The sequence below is a fragment of the Miniopterus schreibersii genome (genome assembly GCF_964146895.1).
Source record: "Miniopterus schreibersii genome assembly, chromosome: 13".
Lineage (NCBI taxonomy): Eukaryota > Metazoa > Chordata > Mammalia > Chiroptera > Miniopteridae > Miniopterus > Miniopterus schreibersii.
The window spans coordinates 48,441,416-48,467,961 of NC_138113.1; the positions used below are offsets into that span (position 1 = coordinate 48,441,416).

The following is a 26,546-nucleotide window of genomic DNA, read 5'->3' on the forward strand; positions in this document are numbered from 1 at the left end:
GTTTGATGCTACTTGGTTCAGCTTGTGGCCAGGAGGCTGGATCAGGCTGTATGAACACAGCTGCTCCATCGATAACCATGTGGCAGAGTTGGAGGAAGGGGGTTCCCCCCAAGATTGGAGAGTCCCTTGCCAGAAAATTAAGAAAGACACTGTCCACTGAAGGTAGGACATCAAAGTGAAGATGTTTAGTAGTCAGTCAGAGGTAGTAAAAATATTTGTTAACGGATAGTTGGGAGGCTCACCACAGATCAGAGTTCTGAATCTGCGCAGGCAGAGGCATGGCTGGTCCACAGCTCGGGACTGTTCTGGGACAGTCACAGCTCAGCACGCGCGCCTGGGAGCTCTGATATGCAGCTGAGCATCCTCACTGCGCGTGGTGTTTCCGAAAAACCTTAAATATTGGCACTATTTAAGAACAAAAGAGAAAGGGGAAATATAAACATTTATAAGAATAATGCTAACTGTGCTCAGCTCCGAGCAGCCTACCTCCTGGTCCCGATTACCTGTATTGTCACGATGACAGTAGTGACCACCCGACAGGCTTCAGCCAGTGTAATGCGCCCTTCCCGTGCTGGCTCCCCACGGTGGATGCTCTCGGGGCACAGAGGCTCTCTCCTGGTAGACAGAACCTCCAGGGGACAGCAGGACTCAGGTATCTTTAACTAACAAGCAACCACTGTTTCCATTCAGATAGAAACCATTGAAGAGGAAGCAAATGTGGTGGTGCAAATGTACAAGCTCATCGAACAGTATCAGGTTCCCACGCCGCCCGAAGACTTTGCTGTTTTTGCAACTATGAAGCCGTCCATTATTGCTGTGCGGAATGCCATCGATAAATCCGTGGGTGACAGAGACACAAGCATTAAGCAGTTTTGTGTGCATTTAGGTAAAGATCTTGAAGATCTAACCAATGAAGTGAATGAAATAAAGCTGCAAGCACAGGTAAGTTAAGGAAGAATTTAAAAAAAAAAATGTGTAAAGTTTGACAATTACATTTTAATTGAACCATTTAGGGAGTATATTTTATTTTAATCTGATTTAACTTTTGTTTTATATCCCTTTATTCTGACTGGTTAACAAGGTCTTCGAACTTCTATTTAAAATCAAAAGTGCTTCTGAACTCTCTTCAAGTACCAACTAAACTTCAGACCATTGCAAGCAAAGTATATATATAATATTGAATTTTCTTTCTCCTGGCCTTTATTTATTATTCTCAAACGAATGTTTCTACAACTTGCTAGCATATTTATAGCTATTGTCACAATGAGTTTTCTTAGCCACATATTAGAAAATTTCTATTTAGGAAGAGGCAGAATATAAAGTAATGATGATAATGAAGAATATTTGGTTAACTTGCACTAATTTTACTATACAAAAGATACAAGGGGGATTTTTTAATAATTTAAAAGAGACATCTGGGTGATTCTTAACTGAAGCATGCATAAACATCTGATTTTGTACCGATCCATTATTTTATTATTAACATTGACTAAAACTTATCACAGAAGTATAAAGCCATATAAAGCTATAATCAAATCAGAATAATTGGAAAAAAGTCAATGTCCAGCAACAAAGAATTAGTAAAATGTATTAGGGTACTTCCACCCAAAGGAAAACAAAACAGACATTAAAGGTTACAATATACATTTATATGTATTAACAGGGGAATGTAAAAGTAACTAACATGTATTGTGCACTTATTATGTGTCAGGTACTAAAGTATTTTCGTATTTTCACACAGCGAGTACTGTACATAACTGTAATACCTGTAAGACTCAGTGAATTATGAGAAAGAGAAAACACCCGTGTATCCACTACACATGTCAACTTACTGGTTCCCTTAGTGTCCCCTTTTATCACTAACCCTTCCTTCCTCTCCAAAGGCAGCCACTGCCCTGAATTCTAATGCTGTAAAGTAGTCTTGCCTGTTGTGAACTTGAGTTAAATGGAATCACACAGTAGTATGCCCTTTGTTTAATTTTGTTTCATTCCTGAGATTCATCCTTGCTGCCGTGTGTAATGTAGCTAATTATCCATGTTCACTGCTATATAGTATTTCATCATATACCACGGTCTCTGGACATTGGGATTGTTAACAGTTTTTGACAATGATGAACAATACTTCCAGGACCATTCTTATATACATTTGCATGTTTTAACTCATGTAATCCTCAGAACACCTATAAGGTTTTAGTATTCACATTTTATAAAGGAAGAGACCAAGACACAAGGAGGTTAAGTGATAATAAATGGAGGAACCAGAATTCAAGCTTAGGCGGTCTGCTTCCAATGGCTAATAGTCTATTAGCTGCTGCACTATATACTGTTTTCCATACAGAGTCAACAATAAGAAGTTGTGAATGATTATTCTTTGTTGAGAAACAATACCTATTGTTGCTAAATGTAAGAAATGAAAGCAGATGAGGGAAACTGTAATAGGTACTATTTAAAACCATTGTTATCCTCATGGCACTTCTTTATACATTTCTGTACTTTTTACAGTATGTGCACATTGCTTTAAAATTTAGAAAAAGGAATCATTTTTAACATATTTTGTAGAAATCAGAGTGAGGAGAATTAGAAAAATATTTTTTGAAAATGTTTGTTAATTTATTGTAATGGTCTACATCAAAAAGCAGGAACCACGAATCAAAAACTGTCTTAATTTTACAGGATCCACAGATTTTGGATATTAATGCTGACCAAGACAAAGTGAAGTCCATGTTGAATGACCTGCAAGTAGTTCTAGACGACCTTCAGAAACGCGCATTTCAATACAAATCTTATCAGAAAAACTTTAAGGTAATAACAACTCTTCATGTGTTTTTATTTTTTTTAATTTATTGTTATTGTTGAGAGTATTACAGACGTCCCCCATTTTCCCTCCTTTGCCCCCCCTCCTCCCAGCTCCCGCCCCCCCCCCAGGCCTTCAGCTTAGTGTTGTCTTGTGTCCATGGACTACACATTTATGCATATAAGTTCTTTGGTTAACCTCTTCCGCTCCCCACCCCCCACCCTTCCCACTGAGAAATGTCAGTCTACATGTGTGTTTAAAACGTGTGCACAGAAATGGCACTGATGCACAAATGCTTTCAACAGTGTGACTGAACATTTAACATTTGGACACCTGTGTGCCAGTCACTGAGCTGAAACAGCCTGAAACAAGCATGATGTGTCCCTGCCTTTGAGGTATTTAAAGATTAGGACAGTCTAGAGACAAAATATCTTTCTTATTAAAAAGTAATTATGAATTATAGGTAAGTCCTCAGACCACATACTGTAATTTCCATGTTAAAATGAATGTGGATATTTAAGTATGGTCAACTACTTTCCTGAGTAATATTCAAGTTTCTTTTACATCCATGTGTGAGTTATGAGTCCATGAATATTTCCTGAATTGCCCTGGTTTGATGTGCCAGTTTGATGACAGAAGAGAATTTGGCTAAGCCAGGGCATAGATGGATCCAAGAGGGTAGGTGTGAAAGGCAAAAAGATATGCCTGAAAAAAAAAAAGAAGAAGAGAAATGAGTGAGAGATACAAGTGCTCTAAACAGCTACTAGGGACTCCAAAATGAAAAGAGAATAGAAATGATTTCTAGGGTCAAAACCAGGGGCGCCACCAGCAATGAGGGTAGTGTCTACTCTCCCCCAAAGTGCTGGAGGAGTGCTTGGACTGCACGTGGGAACACACGTGTCTCTTCCAGAACCCCAAATGGATGGCCAGAAAGTGGTCTGAGGAGCTGCCCACTCCAGGGCCCAGGGGTTGGTGGAACAATCTATGAAATAATGGGCTTGGCACTTCCACGATGTGACTGGTGCAACACCTGAGGCAGGAGGGCTGTGCAGGACAGACCTAGGGTTCCGTGTTGTTCCCAGGCTGAGTTAACTGACCTACAAGACAGGACAGTATTAGGTGGGAAGTGAGGTATGGAACAGTGCTTGATAAAAAGCTACAGCTAGCAGGTGGGCACTGCGCAGGCCAGAAAGCCTGAGCCAGTGTCTGCAATAGAAGTGCGCCCCCCTCCTTCCACACACCGTATCTATACTTGACGAATTCTTCCTTCAGGATCACCTCAATCCAACCTTCTTTCTGAACCTCTCGGTCATTTGGGGGATAGGAGTGAAGGCCTGACTGGCCTAGGAAATAATTTCTAATTGTTCTTGAAGACAGGGCTAGATCCTTAGTATCAGAGTAGTCCTGGCCTTGTAAAGTGAGTTTGGAAGTGTTTCCACCTCTTACATTTTTGGGAGTTTGAGAAAGATTGGCATTAATTCTTCTTTAAGTGTTTGGTAGAGTTGATCAGTGAAGCCGTCTCTCTGGTACTGGGCTTTTCTGTGTTTGGAGATTTTTGATTACTGATTCAATCTCCTTACTCGTTTTTGGCCTGTTTAGATTTTCTATTTCTTCCTGATTCAGCCTTTTTAGATCATATGTTTCTAGGAATTTATCTTTTTCCTGTAGATTAAGCAATTGGCAAATGCTTGTTCATAGTAGTATACTATATATTTCTGTGGTATCAGTTGTAATGTCTCCTCTTTGATTTCATTTATTTGAGTATTCTCTCTTTTTTTTTTTCTTACTCTACCTAAAGGTTTGTCAATTGTGTTTATCTTTACAAAAAAACCAGCTCTTTGAAGCTAAGAGAAGTTTGTTATTGGTTTCTAGTTTCATACCATTGTGTTTGGAAAAGATACATGGTATGATTTCAGTCTTAAATTTTCTAGCACTTGTTTTGTGGCCTCTCAGTGTTTTTATGTTCATTGTTTCAAGACAATTTCATTTTTCAGTTTCTCTTTCACCCATTGGTTGTTCGGGAATTTGTTGTTTAGTTTCCATGTGCTTGTAGATTTCCCAGCTTCCTCTTGTTGATTTCTAGTTTCATACCATTGTGGTTGGAAAAGACACATAGCATGATTTCAATCTTCTTAAAATTTCTAAGACTTGTTTTGTGGCCCCTTTACCCTTGGTATTCAATGATCTACCCTTGGGAATGTTCCATGTGCGCTTGAAAAGAATGTGTAGCTGCTGCTGTTGGATGCAAAGTTCAAAGCCCTAGCTTATAGCAAGGCTCACAATTTCTGTGCAACCACCCTCCCTGGAGGTTTCCCCGCCTCGGAGCCAGGGCAGTCTTAAAACACTTCATGAAAACAGCTTCTTCAGATTTTCCTGCAGCATTTCTCTCTATAAGGTTCACCTATAGCCCATGAGGTTAAAAAGAGGCAAGAAACCAGCCTGTCCTTTCCATTGTCAATCAGCCCATTCTCTCCACCAGCTACTTACTGCACAAACTTCTTCTATCATCTAAGTGCACAAAAACCCTAAAGGAATCAGTCTTCAGTTTCTGAAGGTTCATCTGTTTTCCAAAAAAGGCCAGGCATGTACATGCATGTATGATCCAACTTGAGGAAAAATACCCACAGTATGCTTGTGATATATACATCTTTGGAGAATATTTACGTTCTTAGGAAATAGAGTTATATTTTGTCACTCAAATGGAAATTTGAATTTACATGGGGTTTTGTGATTTTTATTTCCATTTGTTTCCCTCTCTCCTTTTCTTTCTCCAGTTAGGATCCCCTGAATATTCTGCTTCGTTGCTATATCAATAATTACTACTAGGAGGATAACAAAAGGTATTTATATCTGAAAATTAAAGAGTACGTTTTGTGTATTACATTTTTAAAGGTAGAAGTTTCTAAGTTTGAAGATTTGGAGGAAGTTAGCGCTGAAGTGAAGCTCAAACAATTGCTCTGGGATTCTTTGTCTGAATGGGATCAACTCCAACAAGATTGGTTGAAGGTAAAAAAAGCTCTCAATTCTTAAATTATTTTTGTTTTAATGAAACTTAATATCCTAATGATATAAATTACAATTTTTTAACAATCTGGTATATTTTTAATTTCGGTAAAATATGCAACGTTATAATGTTATGGGAATTACTATAATTTTTCCAGTGAAAAGCACAAAGGTCTTTCGGTCACTGTATGCCACAGCGGAATGCATTGTCTCAGGCCCTGCATTTAAGGCTAGAAGAAGAGAGCATCGGAGGACCTTTACTGCTTTGTAGGTTTTGAACCAGTGTTGTTATGATACACTACACCCAAGTGTTCTTGAGGATTGTGGGTTTTTATTTGTGATCTATACACTTTGGATTTCTGTTAGCTTAGGTTCTGTTCTTACTGTCCTTTGAGAAAAAAAAAAAGAAGCTGTTTTGTTCACTGTAATAAGGTAGAATCAGAGAGCTCAAAAGTAAATTCTCCTAATTAGGGGGCCAAGTAGCATTTGCTGTCTAGGGTCTACCTTTATATTCAAACTCAACAGGGGTCAGCACTCTAAGAGGCAGAACAGATGACCATCTATACTTTGAAGTGCGACATGGACGTGTTAGAAATGCCGTCAGCTTGTGCGATATCTGCAATTAGAAGTCATAGGTCGGAGTTAAATAACAGGGACATGGAAATGTTCCCCAGATAAGGCTCTAGCTGCTGGGGATACCAGTGTTAAAGGACAAAATCCAAACCCTGATAGGACTTACCCTTGGGGAGGAAAACAGAAAACTAACAAATATCTGCTCTGCTGTAATATCAGAGACTTCTTTTTTTAAGATATATTTTTACTGGTTTCACAGAGAGGAAGGGAGAGGGAAAGAGAAAGAGAAACATCAATGGTGAGAGAGTCATTGACTGGCTGCCTCCTGCACGCCCCCTGCTGGGGATCGAGCCCACAACCTGGGCATGTGCCCTGACACGGAATCGAACCTGCATCATATATAGGTCGATGCTCAACCGCTGAGCCACCCCGGCCGGGCAATATCAGAGACTTAAAGGTGCTCTTGTGTAGCCCATTTATCACTTATCTCAGAAGTAGAAGCTCCTGAGGGAAAAAGAAGGAGCTTAGAGAGTTTTCTGATTACTCAGATGAGAACAGCAGCTTCCAAAGTGGCATGAATTCACCATACAAAATGCACAAAAAGACCCATTAGGGGTAAGAAATAAAATGTTGAACCTGGAAAAAAAATGAAAGTTTTACAAATATTCTGTTGACTTCAGTTCATATGACCACTTGGCATTTTAATATGTGTGTACATTTATATGTTTATGTAACTAAGAAATATATTTATAGATGCATGCATATTGGGGGGGCATCTTTACATCTTTTATATTAAATGGGTGCATGATCAGTACAGCATGTGGTGATGTGGGATACAACTACATGAAAGGAATGACATGCCTTATAGACTCTTGGCAATCTTACTAAGTAAAGCCATTTCCAAAAGTATAGCGTTGACTCGGATTAACAATTTTACTACTGGAAAATCTGAGTAAACAACTTCACTATTCAAGCTTGCCTATTATCATATATCTTAACTTCTTTTTTCCCCTCTAATTTTCATAGTCCAAATTTGACTGCCTCGATCCAGAAGCCCTAAACAGTCAAGTTTCTAAATACACCAAATTTGTGACTCAATTGGAAAAAGGCTTGCCACCCAACAGTGTAGTGCCCCAGCTAAAAAGTAAGGTGGAAAAAATGAAAGAAAAGGTAAGTTTGGTAAAAATTATTTCAAAAACTCCAGTCAATAAGTTACTGCTTGATGCTAGTGATACTGATGTTGGAAATGTCCCTGTTTAAACTAGTCAGCTCTGCACAGAGAGAGGAAAGAACAGACAAATTCCGTTTTTGCAGAGGGCATCCGTGTCTACAACTGGCTGAGTCATGCAGCTGAGTACCGTGGTTGGAAGAGGCGTGCAGAGGGAGAGTTTCCCAAGTGGTAGGGGAAACAGTGCAGGGGTGGGTTGTAGTTGTGCCAAGATACCAATCCACTCAGCCTACAGACAGCCAGACGAGGCTAGGGCAGCCTTGTCCATTTACACCTCTGCACCAACAAATATGCCATTTTTTCAGACGCACCCTGATGGGAGGCACATCACAGTTGGGAAGCCCGGCAGTAAGTGTGCAGGGCTGGCTCTTGAAACATGTCTCCGCTAAACTAGCACTTGAAATGGGAAGGAAATGATTTTTATTCTTTGTTTTAAAATCCTCACCCAAGGAGTGAGGCTATTTTTCCCAATGATTCTTAGAGAGAGTGGAAGGGATGGGGGAGGAGAGAGAGTGAAACATCGATGTGAGAGAGAGAGAGCAATTGGTTGCCTCCCACAGCCCAGGTAACCCTTGACTGGGAGTGGAACCCAAGACCCTCAGTGTGCAGGCCAGTGACCCACGTTGTCCAGGGCCATTTTTATTCTTTTAAGCAAAAAAGAGAGAAAGGGCTAAAAGAAGACATGAGTAGAAAGGGTAAGCAAAGCTTCGGCACAATGAGAAGCGAATGTTCCCCCTTGAAAAGAGTGTCCCTGCAGTTTTTTCTCCTTGAGCCTTACAATATCCACTCAAAACAGTTCTCAAAAGTTACTTATGTTAGCTTCTTTATTGCCTTTAGTGTGCTTACGACATACAATTGTAAACAAATTCGCTTGTCACGGTCTGCATTCCATCTTTTGGTCCTTGGAAGTCCTGGTTGGGTTTTTTTAATCTTGCATACAGTAAAAGTCATTTTTTTGTGGTGTACAGTTGTATGGGATTCTGCGAATGGGAGGAGTCGCATGTCCAACACAACAGTGCTGTACAGAATACTTCCATCGTCCCCCGAATTCCCTTCTGCTGTCCCTTTGTAGTCCCTCCTCTTTCGGTCCCAACCCCAGGCAGCCACTGATCTGGTTTCCTTCCCTACAGCCTTTCCTTTTGCAGAATATGATATGAATGGAATGATACAATGTGGAGGCTTTGGGGTCTGGTCTTATTCACTGAGAAAAATGCCTATAAGATAAAAATAAAAAGACAAAAAATCCCTTTAAAAGGAGCAAAAGATTTGATAGACATTTCCCCAGAGAAGATATATAAAAAAGATGCTGAACATTACTAGTCATCAGGAAAATACAAATTAAAGCCACGATAAGATACCACTTTGCACCCACCAGGATGGCTGTGATCAGAAAGACAGATTGTAGGCGAGGACCTGGAGAAACTGGAAGCCTCATGTTTCTGGTGAGATTACAAAGAGGTACAGCCTCTTTGGAAAACAGTTTGGCAGTTTCTCAGATGTTAAGCGTAAAGTTAACATATTACCAAGTCACTCCACTCCTAGGTATATACCTAAGAGAACTGAGAACATGCTCACACAAAAATTTGTATATGAATGTTCATAGCAGCATTATTCATTATTCATGCCAAAGTGTGGGGGGGAATAAATGTTCATCAGTCAATGAATGGACAAAGTGTGATATATCTATACAGTGGGATACGACTCAGCAATAAAAATGAATAAAGTAGGAATATATGCTACGGCATAGACGAACCTTGAAAACATTGCACTAAGTGAAAGAAGCCAGTCACAAAGAAGAATACGTAGCACATGGTGTCATTGATAAGAAATGTTTCGGATGGAGTTCATAGAGAGAGGAGGAGATTAGTGGTTACCAGCCACTGCAGGGAGGGAGAAATGGGTAGTGATAGTTAATGAGTATGGGTTTCCTGCCCAGCCAGCGTGGCTCAGTGGTTGAGTATTGACCCATGAACCAGGAGGTCATTTCGATTCCCGGTCAGGGCACATGCGGGGGTTTCATGCTCAGTCCCAGTAGGGGGTGTGCAGGAGGCAGCCAGTCATTGACTCTCTCATCATTGATGTTTCTCTCTCTCCCTTCCTCTCTCTAAAAAAAAAATCAGTAAAAACATTTTTTAAAAATGAGTATGGTTTTCCTTTTGGGGTGATGTAAATTAGATAGTGGTGATAATTGCACAACTCTGTGAATTAAAATTTTTTTTAAAAAAGATTCCTCCATGTTGTTACATGAAGCAATAGTTGATTAATTTTTATTGCTGAGTAGTATTCCACTATGTAGATTACCACAGTTTGATTACCTAATGTTTTTGCTAATGTTGTCATGTGTTTTATTTTTACATATACTGCAAGCACAACACAGTGTCATTATTTTTGTTTTATATAGTTATCTTTTAAGACAATACAAAAGGGAATTTAAAAATTATTTTACCTTTATTCCATTTCCAGTGTTCTTTATTTCTTTGTATGGATCTAAGGTCCTGGCTCATAGCATATTCATTCTGTCTGAAGAACTTTCGTTAATGTTTCTTATTGAATAGGTATGCCAACAATGAAGTCCCTAAACTTTTGTTTTGAGAAAGTCGTTATTTGTTTTATTTTGAGTGGTATTTTCACGGGGTATATAATTCTAAACTGACTAGTTTCGTTTTGTTTTTTTCTTACTTGTATGGTTTCTAACAAGAAATCAACTGCAATTCTTTTTCTTGATCTTCTGTGGATAACGTGTTTTTTTTGGTCTGGCTGCCTTCCAGATTTTATCTTTTCCTTGCTTTTTGGCAGTTTGTAATGCAATATGCCTAGGTATGTGTTGGTTTGCTTTTTTATTTATTTATATTTATTCTACTTGGTGTTCTCTGAGTTTATTGGATCTCTGGTTTGGGTTCTGTCTTTAATTTTGAGAAAAAATGCAGCCATTATTTCTTCAAATATCTCTTCTGCTCTGTTTTCTTTCTCTTATCTTTCTGGAATTTTTATTACATGTGTTTTAGACCATCTAATATTGTGCCACAGCTCTTGCATGTTCTGTTATGAGTTTTTTCAGTGGAGGAAGGGAACACTAATTTTTCTCTTTGTGTGTCAGTTTGGGGAATTTCTACTCATTTACCTTCAAGTTCACTGATTCCTTAGCTGTTTCAAGCTCATCAAAGGCATTCTTTCTCTCTTACTTTCTTTTTTATATCCAACATCTGTTTAATTATAGTTTCCATCTTCCTATTAACATTTTCCATCTGATCTTACATGTTGTCTACCTTTTCTATTAAAACAATTAACATATTAATCACACTTATTTTATATTCCCTGTCTGTTAATTCTAACACATGTGTCATATCTGAGTCTGGTTCTGATGATTTTTTGTCTCTTGGGTATATGTTTGTCTTGCCTTATAATATACTTCTTAAATTTTGGTTACAAACCAAATATATTATATTTTATGTAATATAGTAAATAACGCCTTTCCTTCCACTTGGCTTTTTGTGTGGCATGCTATGTTAAACCTAGTTTGGAACTGGGGTAGATTTGAGGTTTGATGATCCTATAGCCATCCTCAGTATACCACAGCCTTTAAATTGTCCCAGTGATACCTTGTGTTTACAGTTTGATCTGGTTTGCCAAAGATCATTGCTTCAATTTCTGTTTTCCCCGGACCTTGTGGCCTCCCTTTGTGTTATGCCCAGAAAGAATCTCTCTTGCAGCTTTCCACTCTGTATTTTACTGTTTTTTTCAACTTAATACTAGTTAACCTGGTAGGAGAAATGAAAAGGGGCATTCCCTCATATTCTGATTAAATCTCTGTCATAACAAGGCATTGTGTCCCTTGTTCTCAGGATTCTTACCTTCGCAGGTATTCCTGCCTGTTCTCTCTGTAGTAATGAGACTAAAGTGTATTTCTGTCCCTCCCCCAAGGGTAGAGCTTTTGTGTCCCTGTTCTGTTCTTCCTGATAGATACAAATACCCGCCATGAGTTATCACCAGTATCTGAGGTGTTTGTTCCTCCCTTCTCTGACATTGTCTTTTGTCCCAGAAGGAAGTTAGGAGAGATTGGTTGGTTAGTTACAAGAGTGGCTGCTGTTGCCTTCTCCTGCCAGCGCCATAAGGTAGGCTTTCATAGGAGTCTCCCCAATCTTTTCTATGAACACCTTTATATTTGTAGCCTCCAGGAACTTCACACTTTCATGCTACCCCACACTCAGTCTTTCACAATTTATTTTTAAAATTTAGCTAAGTCTTCTTGCTCACTTAAGTGGCAATCAGGGCATCTGTCCTAGGTAATGAAATTCTCAGGTTCTGTTTCTTGCTGTGGAGAAAACTGGGTACCAGTCTGTCACCAAATTTGAGTTAGTTGATTACCCTGCAATTTGGGTTTCTAACGGATTCAATACAAGTCATTAATTTGCAGTTTGTTCAAATTTTTCTTTGTTGTAAGAGTTTAAGTGGTGGTCTTTGCAGATCTCTACATTCTCAAGTTAAAATCTGCATTTCTAAGATAAAAAGCGTGGTGCCTTTGAGAGTGTTTGTTTTCCAGCTTCCGGTTATCATTGACTTGAGGAACCCAACTTTGAAGCCTAGACATTGGACAGCTATTGAACAAACAGTTGATGCCACCTTAGTGGACCTTGAAAATCCATTAACCTTAGAGACGCTCTCTGAGTTGCATGTTTTCGACTTTGGGCAAGAAATCCAGGACATTTCTGGACAGGCTTCTGGAGAAGCTGCCTTAGAAACAATTCTTAAAAAGGTAACTATGAAATATCAGGTAATGTAAAGGTTTTCATATCACCAACTTTTGGTTTACCTGGATAGATTTTTCAACAGTGCAGCTTTCACCCTCTTATTATCAGTCATCCTTCAGTTGTTTCCTTATATTTGTTATCACCATTACAAATAATCTTCTTTCCACTTAGCTTTTAGCCCAACATAAACTTGATGGCAACAGAGTTTGAAATTTGCATGCTTATATAAAGAACCACTTATACATTATCTTTCAAACTACCAGTAAAGACTATGTGAAATGCCTCAAAAGATGTTTAGAAGACTTCTCTACTTAGTATACTTACGTCTGTACCCTAAAAATTCACACGTACATACCAATCACCTGAGTCAAAAGAATTTTTTCCTTTTAATTAAAGCACAAAGTGATAGGAGAAATACACATTAAAGTATCACAAGTCATTCGTATGTATTAACATCAGTCACTAAAATTAAGCAAATCAATATCCTTTAGCTGAGAAAAGGAATTTAAGAGTTTAAAAAGCTGGAAAGGAGGAGAATGGGATTATTCCGGAGTTTTCACTTATTTCATTTCACATGCATTTATTAAGTACCTAAACACAAATGAACTTAGATATGGACTTGAATTATTTCTAAGGTGGAGGATTCCTGGAAAACAACTGAATTTGTCGTTCTGCCCCACCGTGACACCAAAGATGTATTTATCCTAGGCGGCACAGACGACATACAGGTGGGTAACTGGGTTATTGAAAATCTATGGTGAAGGTTCTAGCCAGACCTAGTCCTAAATCTTTTATGGGAGATTATGATGAGAAATGAACTATGAGAGTAACTAAGAACAACTTCATTGGGAAAGCAAAGTATGAATATGAATAATTGACATGAATGCTTGTACATGAGAACTATTTAGCAAAGCAATAAAAATGACGTATATATGTAAGAGTTGTAATCCTGTAACTGTTGAGGAATTTAGAAAAACAGAGGTTGTTTGTGGCTGAAGTAATCAGAGAATCCTTCCTTGACCAGCTAAGACACTCTGGGCCTTAAAGGATAAATAAGATTTGATAGACGTAGATGAGAATGAAGGGCATTTCAGACCATTTAAATGGAGCAAAGAAACATGAATGAGTATTTCAGGTTTATATGTACACACTTTAAGAAGCTAAACTCACTTGAATTTTTTGAGATTAGGAGTAGATGACCGTGCTCTCTAAACAACAACAAAAAAGATAAATCTAACCCATGTGTTTGGAATATTCTTAGTGACTTAAAATCCAAAGACATGTTTGTTTAGCAAAGGGATATGGGTCTTTTTGGCTCGAACGGACCAAAAAGCAAAGCCCTGGTCCGTTAGGGTGCACCCAGGCCAGAACTGGAGATGAAATGGCTTTGCCAGGTATAGGCCAGCAGAGCAAAGCCAGATGTCACTCTGGGCAGTGGATCGGAGAGCAGAGCCAAGATGAAAGTCAGAATAAGGCCAAGTGATGCTAGGTGATGGGGCTTCTGCCCTCAGGAAGTTTGTTATTTAAACAGAGCAATTGAAATCCTTGAGATTAACAGACAGATTTTTTAAAAATGCGTATGTTCTGTGACGGTTGCTATAGTGCAAGGGGGAGGAGGGGGGTGGAGGTAGAGGGAAAGCCATCTGTAATCATTCAGAGCTTGATGAAATGAGTTCAGTTTTCCTCTTCCTACAGGTAATTGAGGGAAAGTGCTGTTTCATTGGATAGAAAAGACAGCTAATGTTGCTGTCTTTTGCTAGTTTTGAGTACTTTGAGAAATAAAGGCCTGGGTGACCAAATAGTGTGAAGAAGGTACCAGATATTTTAAAGTAGAGGGAGAGAGAGGAGAGTGTTGAACCAGATAAAAACTCATGCCATTAGTAATTACAGAAACGGCCAAGATTTGGCAGTCAGACATCCCTTTGTGACATTGGAGAAAACGTGATACTGGGTTGGAAGCCGTAGAAGCTGTTGTGAATGAGATGTGGATGAGGGGGAACCGGAGGTGGGGCTAAACGCTTCACTCAAGAAGTTGGATTTTAAATGGACTCTTGGCATTAAATATCTGTAATTATCTTTGAGAGCACAAGCACCTGATGTTACATCATTTTCTGCTTTCTTTAAAGGTCCTTCTTGATGACAGCACCATCAATGTCGCCACCATCGCCTCGTCACGTTATGTTGGTCCGCTGAAGACTCGAGTGGATGACTGGCAGAAACAACTTGCTTTATTTAATCAAACACTGGTGAGTAAGGATAATTTCAGTTCAGGGGTTCAGAGAACTGGAGAGCCACTGGACCTTAGAAATCATTTGCTCAATCACTTAAATATTATATAGTTTAGATGTAATATTTAATTGATGGTATCTTATGTTCAGAATGTAAGGAAAAGGCAAATATATTGAGCTATTTTCTACAAGATTGTCCCATCACCCTTATATTGGTCATTATTGCTGCGAAACAAAATACCACAAACTTTGTGGAATAAAATAATATACGTTTATTATCCCGCAGTTTCTGTGGGTCAGTAGTTCAGGTGTGGCTTACCTGGGTCTCCTACTTTGGGTCTCACAAGGGTTCAGTAAAGATGGGGTGCAGGACTGGGTTCTTATCAGAGATTTAACTAAAGAGGGATCCACTTTCAAGCTCACTCAGGTTGCTGGCAGAAATTATTTCCTTGCAACTCTGATTAAGGCTTCAGTTTCTTCTTAGCTGTTTCCTGGAGGCCATCCTCAGCTCCTACTGTTGCCCACAGTTTTTTCCCATGTGGACTTCCCCCAACATGACAACACACTTCATCAATCTAGCAAGGAAGAGAAAGACTCCCAGCAGGAGGAATGTACACATAGTTGTGTACAGCCTGTGACCTTTGCCGTGTTCTCTACATGGCTGTAAGCAAGCACCTGACACTCAAGGGGAGAGGGTCACCCAAGGGTGTGAACAGCAGATCCTGGGGGCCACCTTAAGAGTCTGGCCACAGCTACCTCATAGCTGTAGAAAAACACTCGCTGTTGCTTGAAGGCTCCTTGGCACCTTTCCTTCTGGCGCACACACCTTTTAATTTTATTCTACTTCCAGTTACCCCAGAGCAAAGCAGAGAACTCACTCACACTGATCTCACTTTGTTCCCATCCAGTCGCTTTCTTAGACTTCAGCTTTTTTGCTTGATTTAGTTATGTTTAGGTTTCTAGATACGTCTTCTAATATGAAGAGCTGTCTGTGAACTAACAAGGATGCTAGTAGGAAGAAACTATTTGTTTCAACTTTGTTTCATAGAGATCTTTTTCAGGAGTCCATCTCTTCAATGAACACTTTATAATCTGACCTCCGTCCAGCCTTCTGTACTGATGGCTGAGCCCTATGAAGGGAGGGACTGTAGATCAAAGTAAAGGACATGTTTCCATAGAGCATCCTTGGAAGAACCCAGTGCTGACTATTGGGTCCTTCCAGAGAATAGAAAGTGTGGGACCTGAGATAAACCAGGGGAGTGTTTTTGACATTAGTGCTTATGTGTGACCCCCGAATCTAGAATAAGAAGTGAGAAACTCTTTCATGGATCTTGGGCAGGAGGCACAGAGAAGGGTGAGGTCTGTAGACGTCAGTTCTGACGCTGCATTTCTGGTTTCCCTGATTAGCAGTGATTGTCTCTAAGAGGAGAAGCAGTGAGTAAGGCCCTTCCTCCTCCCATTCGCCTGTATTTGCCACATGTTCTGTCACTAGCAGGCTTGACTTTTTTGATTGAAGAAAATGAATCATACTTCTTTTTTTAAAAGGGGGGGAGGGAAGAATAGACAGGTAATTGAAAAAAATTTTTTTGATAACCCTTTCTATACAGGGTTAGGCAAAAGTAGGTTTACAATTGTTCACATGGAAAATAATACAATAAATGATAAATAATAATACAAGAATAAACCGTGTTTCGCATACTCACAATGGTAAGCCTACTTTTGCCATACCCCGTATTAGGAAATAGTCACTAACCTTCTCACTTCCCATCCCTTCAGATTTCTTTTAAATAAGCATCTTGCCACCACTCCCCACCCCACCCCCAAATGTCTCCTCTGGGCATTTTAATCTTCTTTCTCTGGCTCCATCCTGATTACCACACAATAGACTCATTAGAACTCTATTCAGTAGAAAATGGCTTGAAATTAGGCTGAGGCAGCCTTGGACCCTTTAAGGAGGTTTCATTTCAGCGGACCTGCAAGAAGCCCCCAAAAGGAAAAACAGCGAATCTCCACACAGTTATTTTCAGTGTACTCAATGTTTTCAATGTGGCTTTAAAATTTGACAATGTCCCTATTTTCCTCCCAGGAAGAGTGGCTGAACTGCCAGAGAAACTGGCTCTACCTGGAAAGTATATTTAATGCTCCAGATATTCAGAGGCAGTTGCCTGCAGAGGCCAAGATGTTCCTCCAGGTGGATAAGTCATGGAAAGAGATCATGAGGAAGGTGAACCGGCTGCCTAACGCTCTTCGAGCGGCCACTCAACCAGGTATAAAACAAAAACTTAAAAACAAACGAAAAGACTTTAACAATCATCTGAAACGTTTATCACTTGGAAGAGACTAATAATAAGTGGTGCACTCAACCCTTAACTCTAGTCAGCACTGGTGACCGGAGATAGTTGTAGCACATTTGACGCTCTTGCGGTGTGGATTGAACTGCTATTATTCCGCTGCTTGCCCTCTATAATTTGGGGAGGCCGCCGCAGTGTCGGTCATGCTTCCATTTCACAATTTTGACTACAAGACATAACAGTTACCTCCCACTGGCCCATTCTGCTAAAGCTCTCACAAACTTGTAACCATAAAAATTTCCATACCTTATTTGCTTTGAATCTTCACCAGAAGATATGTTCCTATTATTTCAGAGAGAGAGGGAGAAAGAGGAACATCTATGTGAGAAAGAAACATCCACTGATTGCCTTCCATACACACCCCAACCAGGGATCAAACCCAAAACCTAGGCATGCGCCCTGACCAGGAATCGAACCCATGACCTTTCATTGTACAGGACGACACTCCAGCCAACTGAGCCACACCAGCCAGAGCTCAGTACCTTACTTTTAAACAACTCATTAAAATCAGTTAAAAATATTGCCACCAATTGCAATTCTAATCTCAATGCTGACATGTGTTTTAATAAGTTCCATTTCTAGGGATGTGGCATCAAACTCTTTGCAGCACATACATGGTTATTGAACTTGATGATTTGGAGCCAAGCCTCAGCAAGTCTGCTTGCTCCAAAAATGGCAACACATAACCTGTCCCGGTAAATACCCCCAGATAACTGCCCTGCCAAGCAGAGGGAGCCTGCTGGACTATCTTTTTTGACCAAAGACTCTTCCATAAAACAGAAACAGAAAGGAAAAAGCTTTATGGCAGGATAGAATTAAAAATTTTAAAACTTTGGGGCTTCTAGAGGCTGCCCACATTCCTTGCCTCTGGTTCCCTTCGAGCCAGGAATTGCATCACTCCATCCTCTGCTTTTGTCATCACAGCTCCTTCTCTGCCTTTGACCATCCTGCCTTCCCTCTTATAAAGACCCTGTGATCACATTGGGTCTATGGGATGATCTACGATAATCTCCCCATCCCACGATCCTTAACTTAATCACAGCTGCCAGGTTGCTTTTTCCATATCAACTAGCATATTCTCAGGTTCTGGGAATTGGGACATGGACATCCCTGAGAGACCTTAGTTCTGCTTACCACATCCACTTAATGTGCATATTCAAATCTTTTGCTGCAAAAATATTAATGCGTTTGATTACAGAGTGCTGCCCCAGTCCCTACTGGATTTATTATATAACTTTTGAAATAAAAAAAAATCTGATTCCAAAATATAACTAGACCTAGGAATTTCAGATAAAGAAGTGTGGACCTGTATATATTGTTTCAGGTGATGATAAAGCTATGAAGAAAAATTAAAATTAAGCAAGGTAAAGGGGCTAGAGTAGCCGTGTGTGTGTGTGTGTGTGTGTGTGTGTGTGTGTGTGTGTCTGAGAGAGAGAGAGAGAGAGAGGGAAAGAAGGAGGGAGGGAGGGAAAAGGGGGAGGCCTTTTTGATCAAATGGTTTTTGAGCAGAAACCTGTAGAAACGAGGGAATGAGACATGTATGCGTGCCTGAGGAGTATTGTTAAAGGCAGAGAGATGAACAAGGGTACTTAGATGCACAGTTGTTAGAAAGGAAGCCACTGTGGGTTGGAATCATGTGCACAAGGAGAAGGGCTTAGGAGGTGAGTCCAGAGAGGTGAGCTTGGGTGGAGGGGCTTGGGTGTTAGATTGGGTCATTGGTCACATCCTTTGGGACGATGGAAAACACTGGGTTTGATTCTTGAATGGGCAGGTAAGCCAAGGACTGTGATAGGCACCAAAACTTCAAAGTTAAGTAAGACATGAATCTTGCTCCTTAAGGTGCTAGAGTTTAGTGATAAAGAAGTAGGATCCCGTTGCCATAATTTCAGCATCTAAAGATGGCAGAGGAAACAGAAGACATGAGGAAGAAAGTTCAGAGAATGGCTTTGTTTGGAGGGTCAAGAAGACAACTGTTTGGCTCTGGTTTGTGCACGCTCAGCCCCTCAAAAGGGAGGGATGCCAGCTAAAAATGTTTCAAATTAAATTCTGTTCAACTATGGTAAATGTTAAGATTAAGATTAATTTCATTAATACTTTATCATTTTAGCCAACCCCGCAAATTTTAATTTATTAGATTGTTTTTACCAAATAAAACCAAAGCTTTAAAAATGTGATCAGCCCTAGCCGATTTGGCTCAGTGGGTAGAGCATTGGCCTTTGGACTAAAGGGTCTGGGGTTCGATTCTAGCCAAGGGCACGTACCTCGGTTGCAGGCTCCATCCCTGGCCCCAGTTGGGGCACATGCAGGAGGCAACCAATCGATGTGTCTCTCTCACATCGATGTTTCTCTCTCTCTCTCTCTTTGAAAAGCAATAGAAAAGAAATATCCTCAAATGAGTATAAAAAACACACAACTGATCATATTTTATTTCCACTTAAAATTATATTCTCTGTTTATTGTAACACAATTTTACCAATACCTTTATTTTTCAATGAACAGGACTCTTGGAGACATTTCAAAATAATAATGCATTACTTGACCAGATTCAGAAGTGTCTAGAGGCATATTTAGAATCAAAAAGAGTTATCTTTCCCAGGTGAGTTTATAAAATAACCTATAATATTTTTTAATAGTTAAGACTATCCATTAATTTAAAAGGATATACTTAAAAACAAACTATAACCTCAAAACATCAGGGAGTCAGAGGGAAACACAAAAGATATGTGATAATGGCAGTCCAGCTAATATCTTGATTAGGGAGTGTAAATCTCAAGGTAAGGTGCCGTATTTGGTGAAGGTTTAAGTGGCTAAGTACCCAAGGTGCTGGAAGGATTATGATTGCAGCATTGCTTCACTGTTGTGTGTGTTATGTATGTGCCCACGTGTCCTTGTGTCCACAAATGTGTATGTGAAAAGTTGGAGGGAACTGTGTTGTCTGAGCAGGTTTCTTTAGGTTAATGGGTGACCTAAGACTGTAGAAGTTGTCTAAGAGATTATTTCACAAATTCCAGTGTGGAGAAGGGAAGGGAGGCGGGGGAAGGTGACAGAAAAAGCCTGACTTGGCTGGCTCCCACCTGGCCCCCTCTCTTGCCATGTGGGGCCTGTCTTGGACTCATGGGATTCTCTCGAACCCTGGGTGTCCAGATATGCACTTTCTCTGGCTCTTTTCCTAAGGTTTCTTCATGCCTCCAAATGGCCCTGTGGAATAGGTTCTGAGAAAATCACATGTATGGCCCACATGCATATATTCACAGAACCAAATAAAGTTCCTGTGACCAGCCATACATCTGGCCAACAAATTATGTGCTGACTGCCAGGTGTGTGTGAGATACTAGGTGAGCTTCTAGGGAAAACAAGTAATATATCGTCACTGTAGAAGCTCATAGACAAGAAACACAGGCACGTGAACAAACCAGTGTGATAGCAAGAGCCTGCATTTTTTACAATTTTTATGAAAAATATTTATCTTTTATTTACCAGGCACTAATTCTAGATGTTCGAGATGCATCTGCACTAATATTCACAACAACTGTATTTAGAGACATATGGCATCCCTAGAATCCTGAGACCAGTGGGCTTGGAGGTCCAGGAAATCAGTGGATGGGGAAGAGATGTGGCTGAGGAATTTATCTTGTGTAGTCTACATAAGGCTTTGCTTCACTTTCAAGTTATATTAAGTATTATTTTAATCCAGGTTTTACTTCTTGTCAAATGATGAGCTTCTGGAGATTTTGGCCCAGACACGAAATCCTCAAGCTGTGCAGCCGCACTTAAGGAAATGCTTCGACTCCATCTCAAGGCTTGAGTTTGCTCTCATGCCTCCTGCTGAAGGAAAAATTCCTGGTGTGGATGGAGAGCCAGAAAAAGTTTATACTAATGATATTTTAGCAATGCTGTCTCCAGAGGGAGAAAGGGTGAGGGGCTTTTTGTTTCTTCGTTGTTGAAAGTATTACAGATGTCCCCCCTTTTCCCCCATTGACCCCCCTTCCACTCTCACCCATCTCCCCACCCCAGGCCTACCTCACTGTTGTCCATGTCCATGGGTTATACATATATGCATTTAAGTTATTTGGTTAATCTCTTTCTGCTCCCCCTTCCCTCTGAGATATGTCAGTCTGTTCCACGCTTCCATGTCTCTGGATCTATTTTGTCCGTCAGTTTATTTCGTTCATTAGATTCCACAGATGAGTGAGATCATGTGATACTTGTCTTTCTCTGACTGGCTTATTTCACTTAGGGGAATACTCTTCAGGTCCCTATAGGAGAACTCTTCCAGGGTTTAGGGTAGAGGTTTATTCATTGTCACTCTAGGCATCCATCAAGCGCTCCTGCTACTGGGACTCTGCTGGCTCAGCGGTTTCAGGGATAACCAAGCTAAAACTCTTGCCCTCCAAGCACTCTAGGGGAGACATAGTTAAGCAAACACTGAAAAGTAGGTCAGTAAGTGCAGTAACAGAGGCACATGCTCTGTTCTTGGGAACAGAGTGGAGAAAGCGGAGCCATGTCTTGCTCAACTTCACAAGAGGCACAAGAGTGGATGGGCTAAGAGCACCAGTTCTACCGCTGTGCCACCTGGATTCAAGTCCCAACCATAAAAGGGGGTTAGTAATAGTGCATAATTAATGAGATGTTGAAGATTTTCAAGTGTTACTATATGTAAATTACTGAGAGCAGTTCCCAATGCCTGCTCTGAAAGTGTTCTCGTTTTTGGCAGTGGTGTCTCCAGGGCACTGCACAGGGCCTGGCATACGGTAAATACCAAGCAAGTGAATGTATTAGCAGAACCAAGTGACTTCACACACAGGTGCACACACGTGCCCATACCCACAGGGACAGCCAAGGAAGAGGGAGGGGAGCCGAGGGAGGGAGAGCATTCCGTACAGAGCACCTGTGCAGGGAAATGCCAAGGGTTTCAGCCCAGTTAGAGCACGGTGCTGTCTCTATGCGAGTGAAGGAGCCTGTCAACATTTGACTTGTCCTGAATTGATCTTGCAAAAGAATTTGCTCACCCCTAGTGCAGAAGAAGAGAGAAGGGAGGACCGTGGTTAGGATCCAGGGGAAACGTGAAATTTAAAGGGAGGGTAGAAGAAGGACAGATGCAGGAGATTCAGACAAGCAGTCAGGTCACTGGAAACTCAAGAGAAATATGAAAAGGACTGAAAATTGCCAGTTGAAGTTGACAGTTGGGAGAATGTCGCTAACCTTACAGACCTTGATAGGTTAGAGGAGTGCTTGGGGCCAACAATCAGATGGCAGTGAGCGGGAAAAGAAAGTGAAGGAATTTATGTAGGGCACGTAGACTTCTCTTGCAGGGAGTTGGTCCCAAAGGGAAGCAGTCAAATACAGCAATCAGTAGAGGGGGCAAAGAGAGGTACAGAGTGGGGTAGCAATAGAAAGTTCCAGGATTTTTTGGTCAGGCTTCAGCGTTTCCGTGGCCCAGCGTTCCGCTACTGAAGGACAGGATGGACAGCCAACAAGTCCCACATGGGCCATATTGTCGTGGCTCTGACTGTTTTCTAGGTTAGCCTGGGAAAAGGCCTCAAGGCCCGAGGCAACGTGGAGGAATGGCTCGGCAAAGTGGAAGAAGCCATGTTCTCGTCTCTGCGTCGCCTGTGCAAAGCTGCCATCGCCGACTATCAGGTGAAGCTGAGGACCGAGTGGGTGATAGCTGGCCACCCTTCTCAGGTGAGTGACACTCCTTAAGTTTCCAGCTCTGACTCCCATTTCAGTGAGATGTATCACGTTCTCAAGGAAGATGTTGCCATGCAGGTGATCCTGACCATTTCTCAAGTCATTTGGTGCCGCGATTTGACTGAGTGTTTGGAAAGAGATGGGAATCGTTTAGAGGCCCTGGAAGCTTTTGAAAGAGTCAGCTTTGAGGTGAGATTTTTAACAGGGTGACATTGAACATACTGCTGGGCAAGATGGTCTCAGTGGCTTTTATTAGCATGGTTAAAAGAAGTTCCCTTTCACAAATGCAATGCTCTGATGTGACTTACAGGGCTTTGGGGTTCTCACTAAAACCATTTATGGTCAAGTTTTCTTAGGGCCACTACCTTGGTGTTTGTGCATTATTTTATGTGAATACTTATAAAAATAGAGAAAAACAATTTAAGAGGAAAACGTCAGGATTATAAATTTTGCACTGTTTAAGGAGAGATTGTATTTACTGGGTCCTGGTTGTCTCTCACAGTTTATTCAATCCAGGGAAACCCCAAAATTTCTTCCATGTCTCTTCTTAGGCTCAGGATGTGCTTTAGAACCCTCAGGCAACTATCAATAAAATGATTAATAATGGAATGAATATAAATGCCATTCTACAAGAATTTTTAAGCTATAGTTGGGACCTGCCGTTTTATAGCTCTGCCTAATCTTTTACTCCAAATTCAGTTCTCCTTCTGAGCACCGTTGCATTTTTAAAGAATCACCCTTAAAACAGAAAGAGGAGGAGCTCCTCAGTAGAATTGAAGGTCCTCAATAGTATTTCATGTCAAAGAGCCCAGAGAAGAGAAAAGACTCCCTAAGAAAGTCCTGTTGACCTCTGTGTGGAGGTGGGTCCCTGATTATGATTTATGGAGAACTCAGCACAGCAGTTCAAGGCCTTCGGGACTGAAAAGTGTCAGTTGCTCTTCTTTGGAAAAGATTTAACTATGTAGGTGAGAATCAGGAGCTCAACCTATCAAAAATGCTTTCATTTAATCAGCCTTTGGCTTGCTTAAAATGCTCACATTTTCTGATTATCAAAAGAATAACTACCCCCAAAATGAGGTATATTACCTTAATCTCATTTAATTTTTAGGGAAAAACAGTCTTCTCTAGCAACAGTACCACATGGTGGTTAAGAGCATGGGCTTTTTTTCCTAGGCGAATGTCTACTTGTCTCATTTCTACCACTCCATAACTGTGTGACTGCCACTAAGTTACTCACCTTCTCTGACTCTCAGTTTCCTCTCATGGGAAATGGGGGTAGAGACAGTAGGAATGTCATAGAAGTGTTGTAGGAATTAAATAAATTAAACTGTTGTCTTTTTTGGTCATAGAATCATAGATTCTTAAAATTAGATAGTTTTGGGAAATGTCGACTCCAAATTTAATATATGTAAGCTGATTTTTGAAAGTTCATTATGATAATTTCACTTTTGTAGAGATTAAATGCCCTGGCTGCACTGGTTCGAGGCCATCTTTCTAAATTACACAGAAACATCATAACTGCCTTAATTACTATTGATGTACATGCAAGAGACATTGTCACCGAACTTATTCAAGCCAAGGTACCTGTTTCATTTAAGTAAAATCATATATTACTTTCTGAAATTAGTGCATCTAATGTGCTTATCATTGTTATCACTTATGTAGGTAGAAGAAGTCGAATCCTTTGACTGGCAGAGACAACTGCGCTATTATTGGTACACAGACATAGATAACTGTGTGGCTAGAATGGCGCTCTCTCAGTACACTTATGCCTATGAATATTTGGGTGCATGCCCAAGATTGGTTATTACTCCTCTCACGGTAAGTTACTGGTCACTTAGGTTAATGCTGAAATATGAGTGCTTTATTTTATCAAAATAGTCTGGAAAAGTTTTGTCTAACATTAACTCTTGAAAGGATTTACTGTGAATATATCTTTGCGAAGCAGAGGTTTGCATTAATTATGTGCCTGGATCTTTGAGCATATTTCAATGACTACAAAATCTTTAAAAGGGAAGGACTTATGATTTTGTGGCTACAGTCAGTTCCCTTCAATAATGACAATTTATCGATGTCTTTAGGATCGCTGCTATCTGTGCCTCATGGGGGCTTTGCAGCTCGACCTGGGAGGCGCACCAGCTGGTCCCGCTGGCACTGGGAAAACTGAGACTACCAAAGACCTAGCAAAAGCTCTTGCCATCCAGTGTGTGGTCTTTAATTGTTCGGATGGTTTGGACTACAAGGTACTGTCCCGGCATCTGAACACAATAAACTGATGAACAAAATAGATCCAGAGACAGAGGGAAGGGGGTGGGTGGGAAGAGATTAACCAAAGAACTTATATGCATGTATGCATAACCCATGGACACAGACAACAATGGGGTGATGGCTTGGGGCGGGGATCAGGTGCAGGGTAGAAGGGGTCAATGGGGGAAAAATAGGATATCTGCAAAACTTTCAATAATAAAGATTTTTTTTAAAATATGGTATCATATTAGTGATGGGGAACTGATTTTCTCAGAGTCTGCTGAAGATAAAACAACATAGGAACTGTTTAAACATCAGAAGGAGGAAATTAGTTTCAAACTAGGAAATAAGCAATCTTACTTAGAGAAAAAAGACAATGAAATCTTCCGTTTGGAACATTCTTCAAGGTTTTTTAAAGCCCTTAAGTGTATCTATGCCATGTGTTTCTTTGAGAACCTGTCAAGTACTTACGTAGGTGAGTGAAGGTTATGAAAAAGCAGGAAAGTTGGTCAGGTTGTCATGGTATTTAAAAATAAAAATTAGCTTCAAATCATTTTAGAAAGACAAAAAGCTGTTTCCTCTCCTAGAAAGGTGCCAATTTCTGACACAGCCCAGTAGTCACATAAAGCTCTTGCTTATGTGCGCATCGCTTCTTTTTAATATTTCAGCTCAGAATTCAGTTATGTCATACAAAGTTGAATGGGATTATTTTGATTTCAGATGATGGGGCGCTTCTTTAGCGGCCTGGCGCAGTCAGGGGCCTGGTGCTGCTTTGATGAGTTTAATCGAATTGACATCGAGGTCCTGTCTGTCATCGCGCAGCAGCTCATCACCATTCGGAACGCCAAAGCCGCAAAGGTGAGGCACAGGGCAGCTGCCCGGGGGGGGGGGGGGGGGGCAGCATCTCTTAGTGTGTAGCGAACCGACAGCCTGCTGCATTTTAAGGAGGGCAGAGCTGATTTTCGCCTGCCGATTGCACCTTTCCAGTGTAATCGGTAAGCACTACAGCAACGGGACTTTGATGGGAGAGTTAATTCCTCATTCAGGCAACACAGAAACAAGCGTATATGAGACACTGTGCTGGGGCCACAGAGTCGGTAAAACTCAGTTCCTGCTCTCGTGGAACTCTGTTCTTCTTCGCACCCCCAACATGCACATGCACATGCGCACACACACCCCCCTACTTTCTCCCTCCCCTTTCTTGTTCTTGCCTTTGACATTGACTTCTCTGCTAGGTGTCTCTAATGCTGCTTCTCCTGGGATCACCGCCTTCATAATGGCCCCCAGGCTGAGCCTAATGCCAGTAGAAGAATGGGAGAGGAGTCCTGGGAAATCTAGGGGGACTCGGCTCCCCAGAACCCACTGGACAGGAGAAGGCAAGGAGTGTGACCCATATAAGCATGTCCCAATATAACGTGTTTATATTGGGAAGCTGATTGCAGTGCAGTATGGACCAGGTTCCCTAGCACTCTGCTGACTTTCTGAGATATGGTCATAAGATCACCAAAGGGCAGACTGATGCTCAGACTGTATAAACCAGAATAGCCTTGCCAGTAATTTAATACTTAAATTCCCAAGTCCCTAGAGGGTCCCCCACCACTAACTTGGCCCCTTCCTGAAGAGCCCCCGACGTCCTCAGCATCCAGCCATAGGATTCATGCTGACATAGCAAGGGGACCTCTG

At 40.8% G+C, this 26,546-nt stretch overlaps 1 protein-coding gene across 1 annotated transcript in view; it reads left to right on the forward strand.

The window, feature by feature from the left end:
* Window positions 1–26,546, forward strand: part of DNAH6 (dynein axonemal heavy chain 6) — a 174,978-nt gene that overhangs the window by 44,451 nt on the left and 103,981 nt on the right. Inside the window, exons 15-30 of the mRNA XM_081157326.1 lie at window positions 691–942; window positions 2,674–2,802; window positions 5,687–5,800; window positions 7,397–7,540; window positions 12,139–12,351; window positions 12,982–13,074; window positions 14,473–14,592; window positions 16,661–16,841; window positions 19,425–19,521; window positions 20,620–20,839; window positions 22,446–22,610; window positions 22,695–22,805; window positions 24,071–24,196; window positions 24,282–24,437; window positions 24,698–24,859; window positions 25,584–25,721. Of these exons, the coding sequence (XP_081013452.1) occupies window positions 691–942; window positions 2,674–2,802; window positions 5,687–5,800; window positions 7,397–7,540; window positions 12,139–12,351; window positions 12,982–13,074; window positions 14,473–14,592; window positions 16,661–16,841; window positions 19,425–19,521; window positions 20,620–20,839; window positions 22,446–22,610; window positions 22,695–22,805; window positions 24,071–24,196; window positions 24,282–24,437; window positions 24,698–24,859; window positions 25,584–25,721 (2,421 nt within the window). The remainder of the gene's footprint in view (window positions 1–690; window positions 943–2,673; window positions 2,803–5,686; window positions 5,801–7,396; window positions 7,541–12,138; window positions 12,352–12,981; window positions 13,075–14,472; window positions 14,593–16,660; window positions 16,842–19,424; window positions 19,522–20,619; window positions 20,840–22,445; window positions 22,611–22,694; window positions 22,806–24,070; window positions 24,197–24,281; window positions 24,438–24,697; window positions 24,860–25,583; window positions 25,722–26,546) is intronic.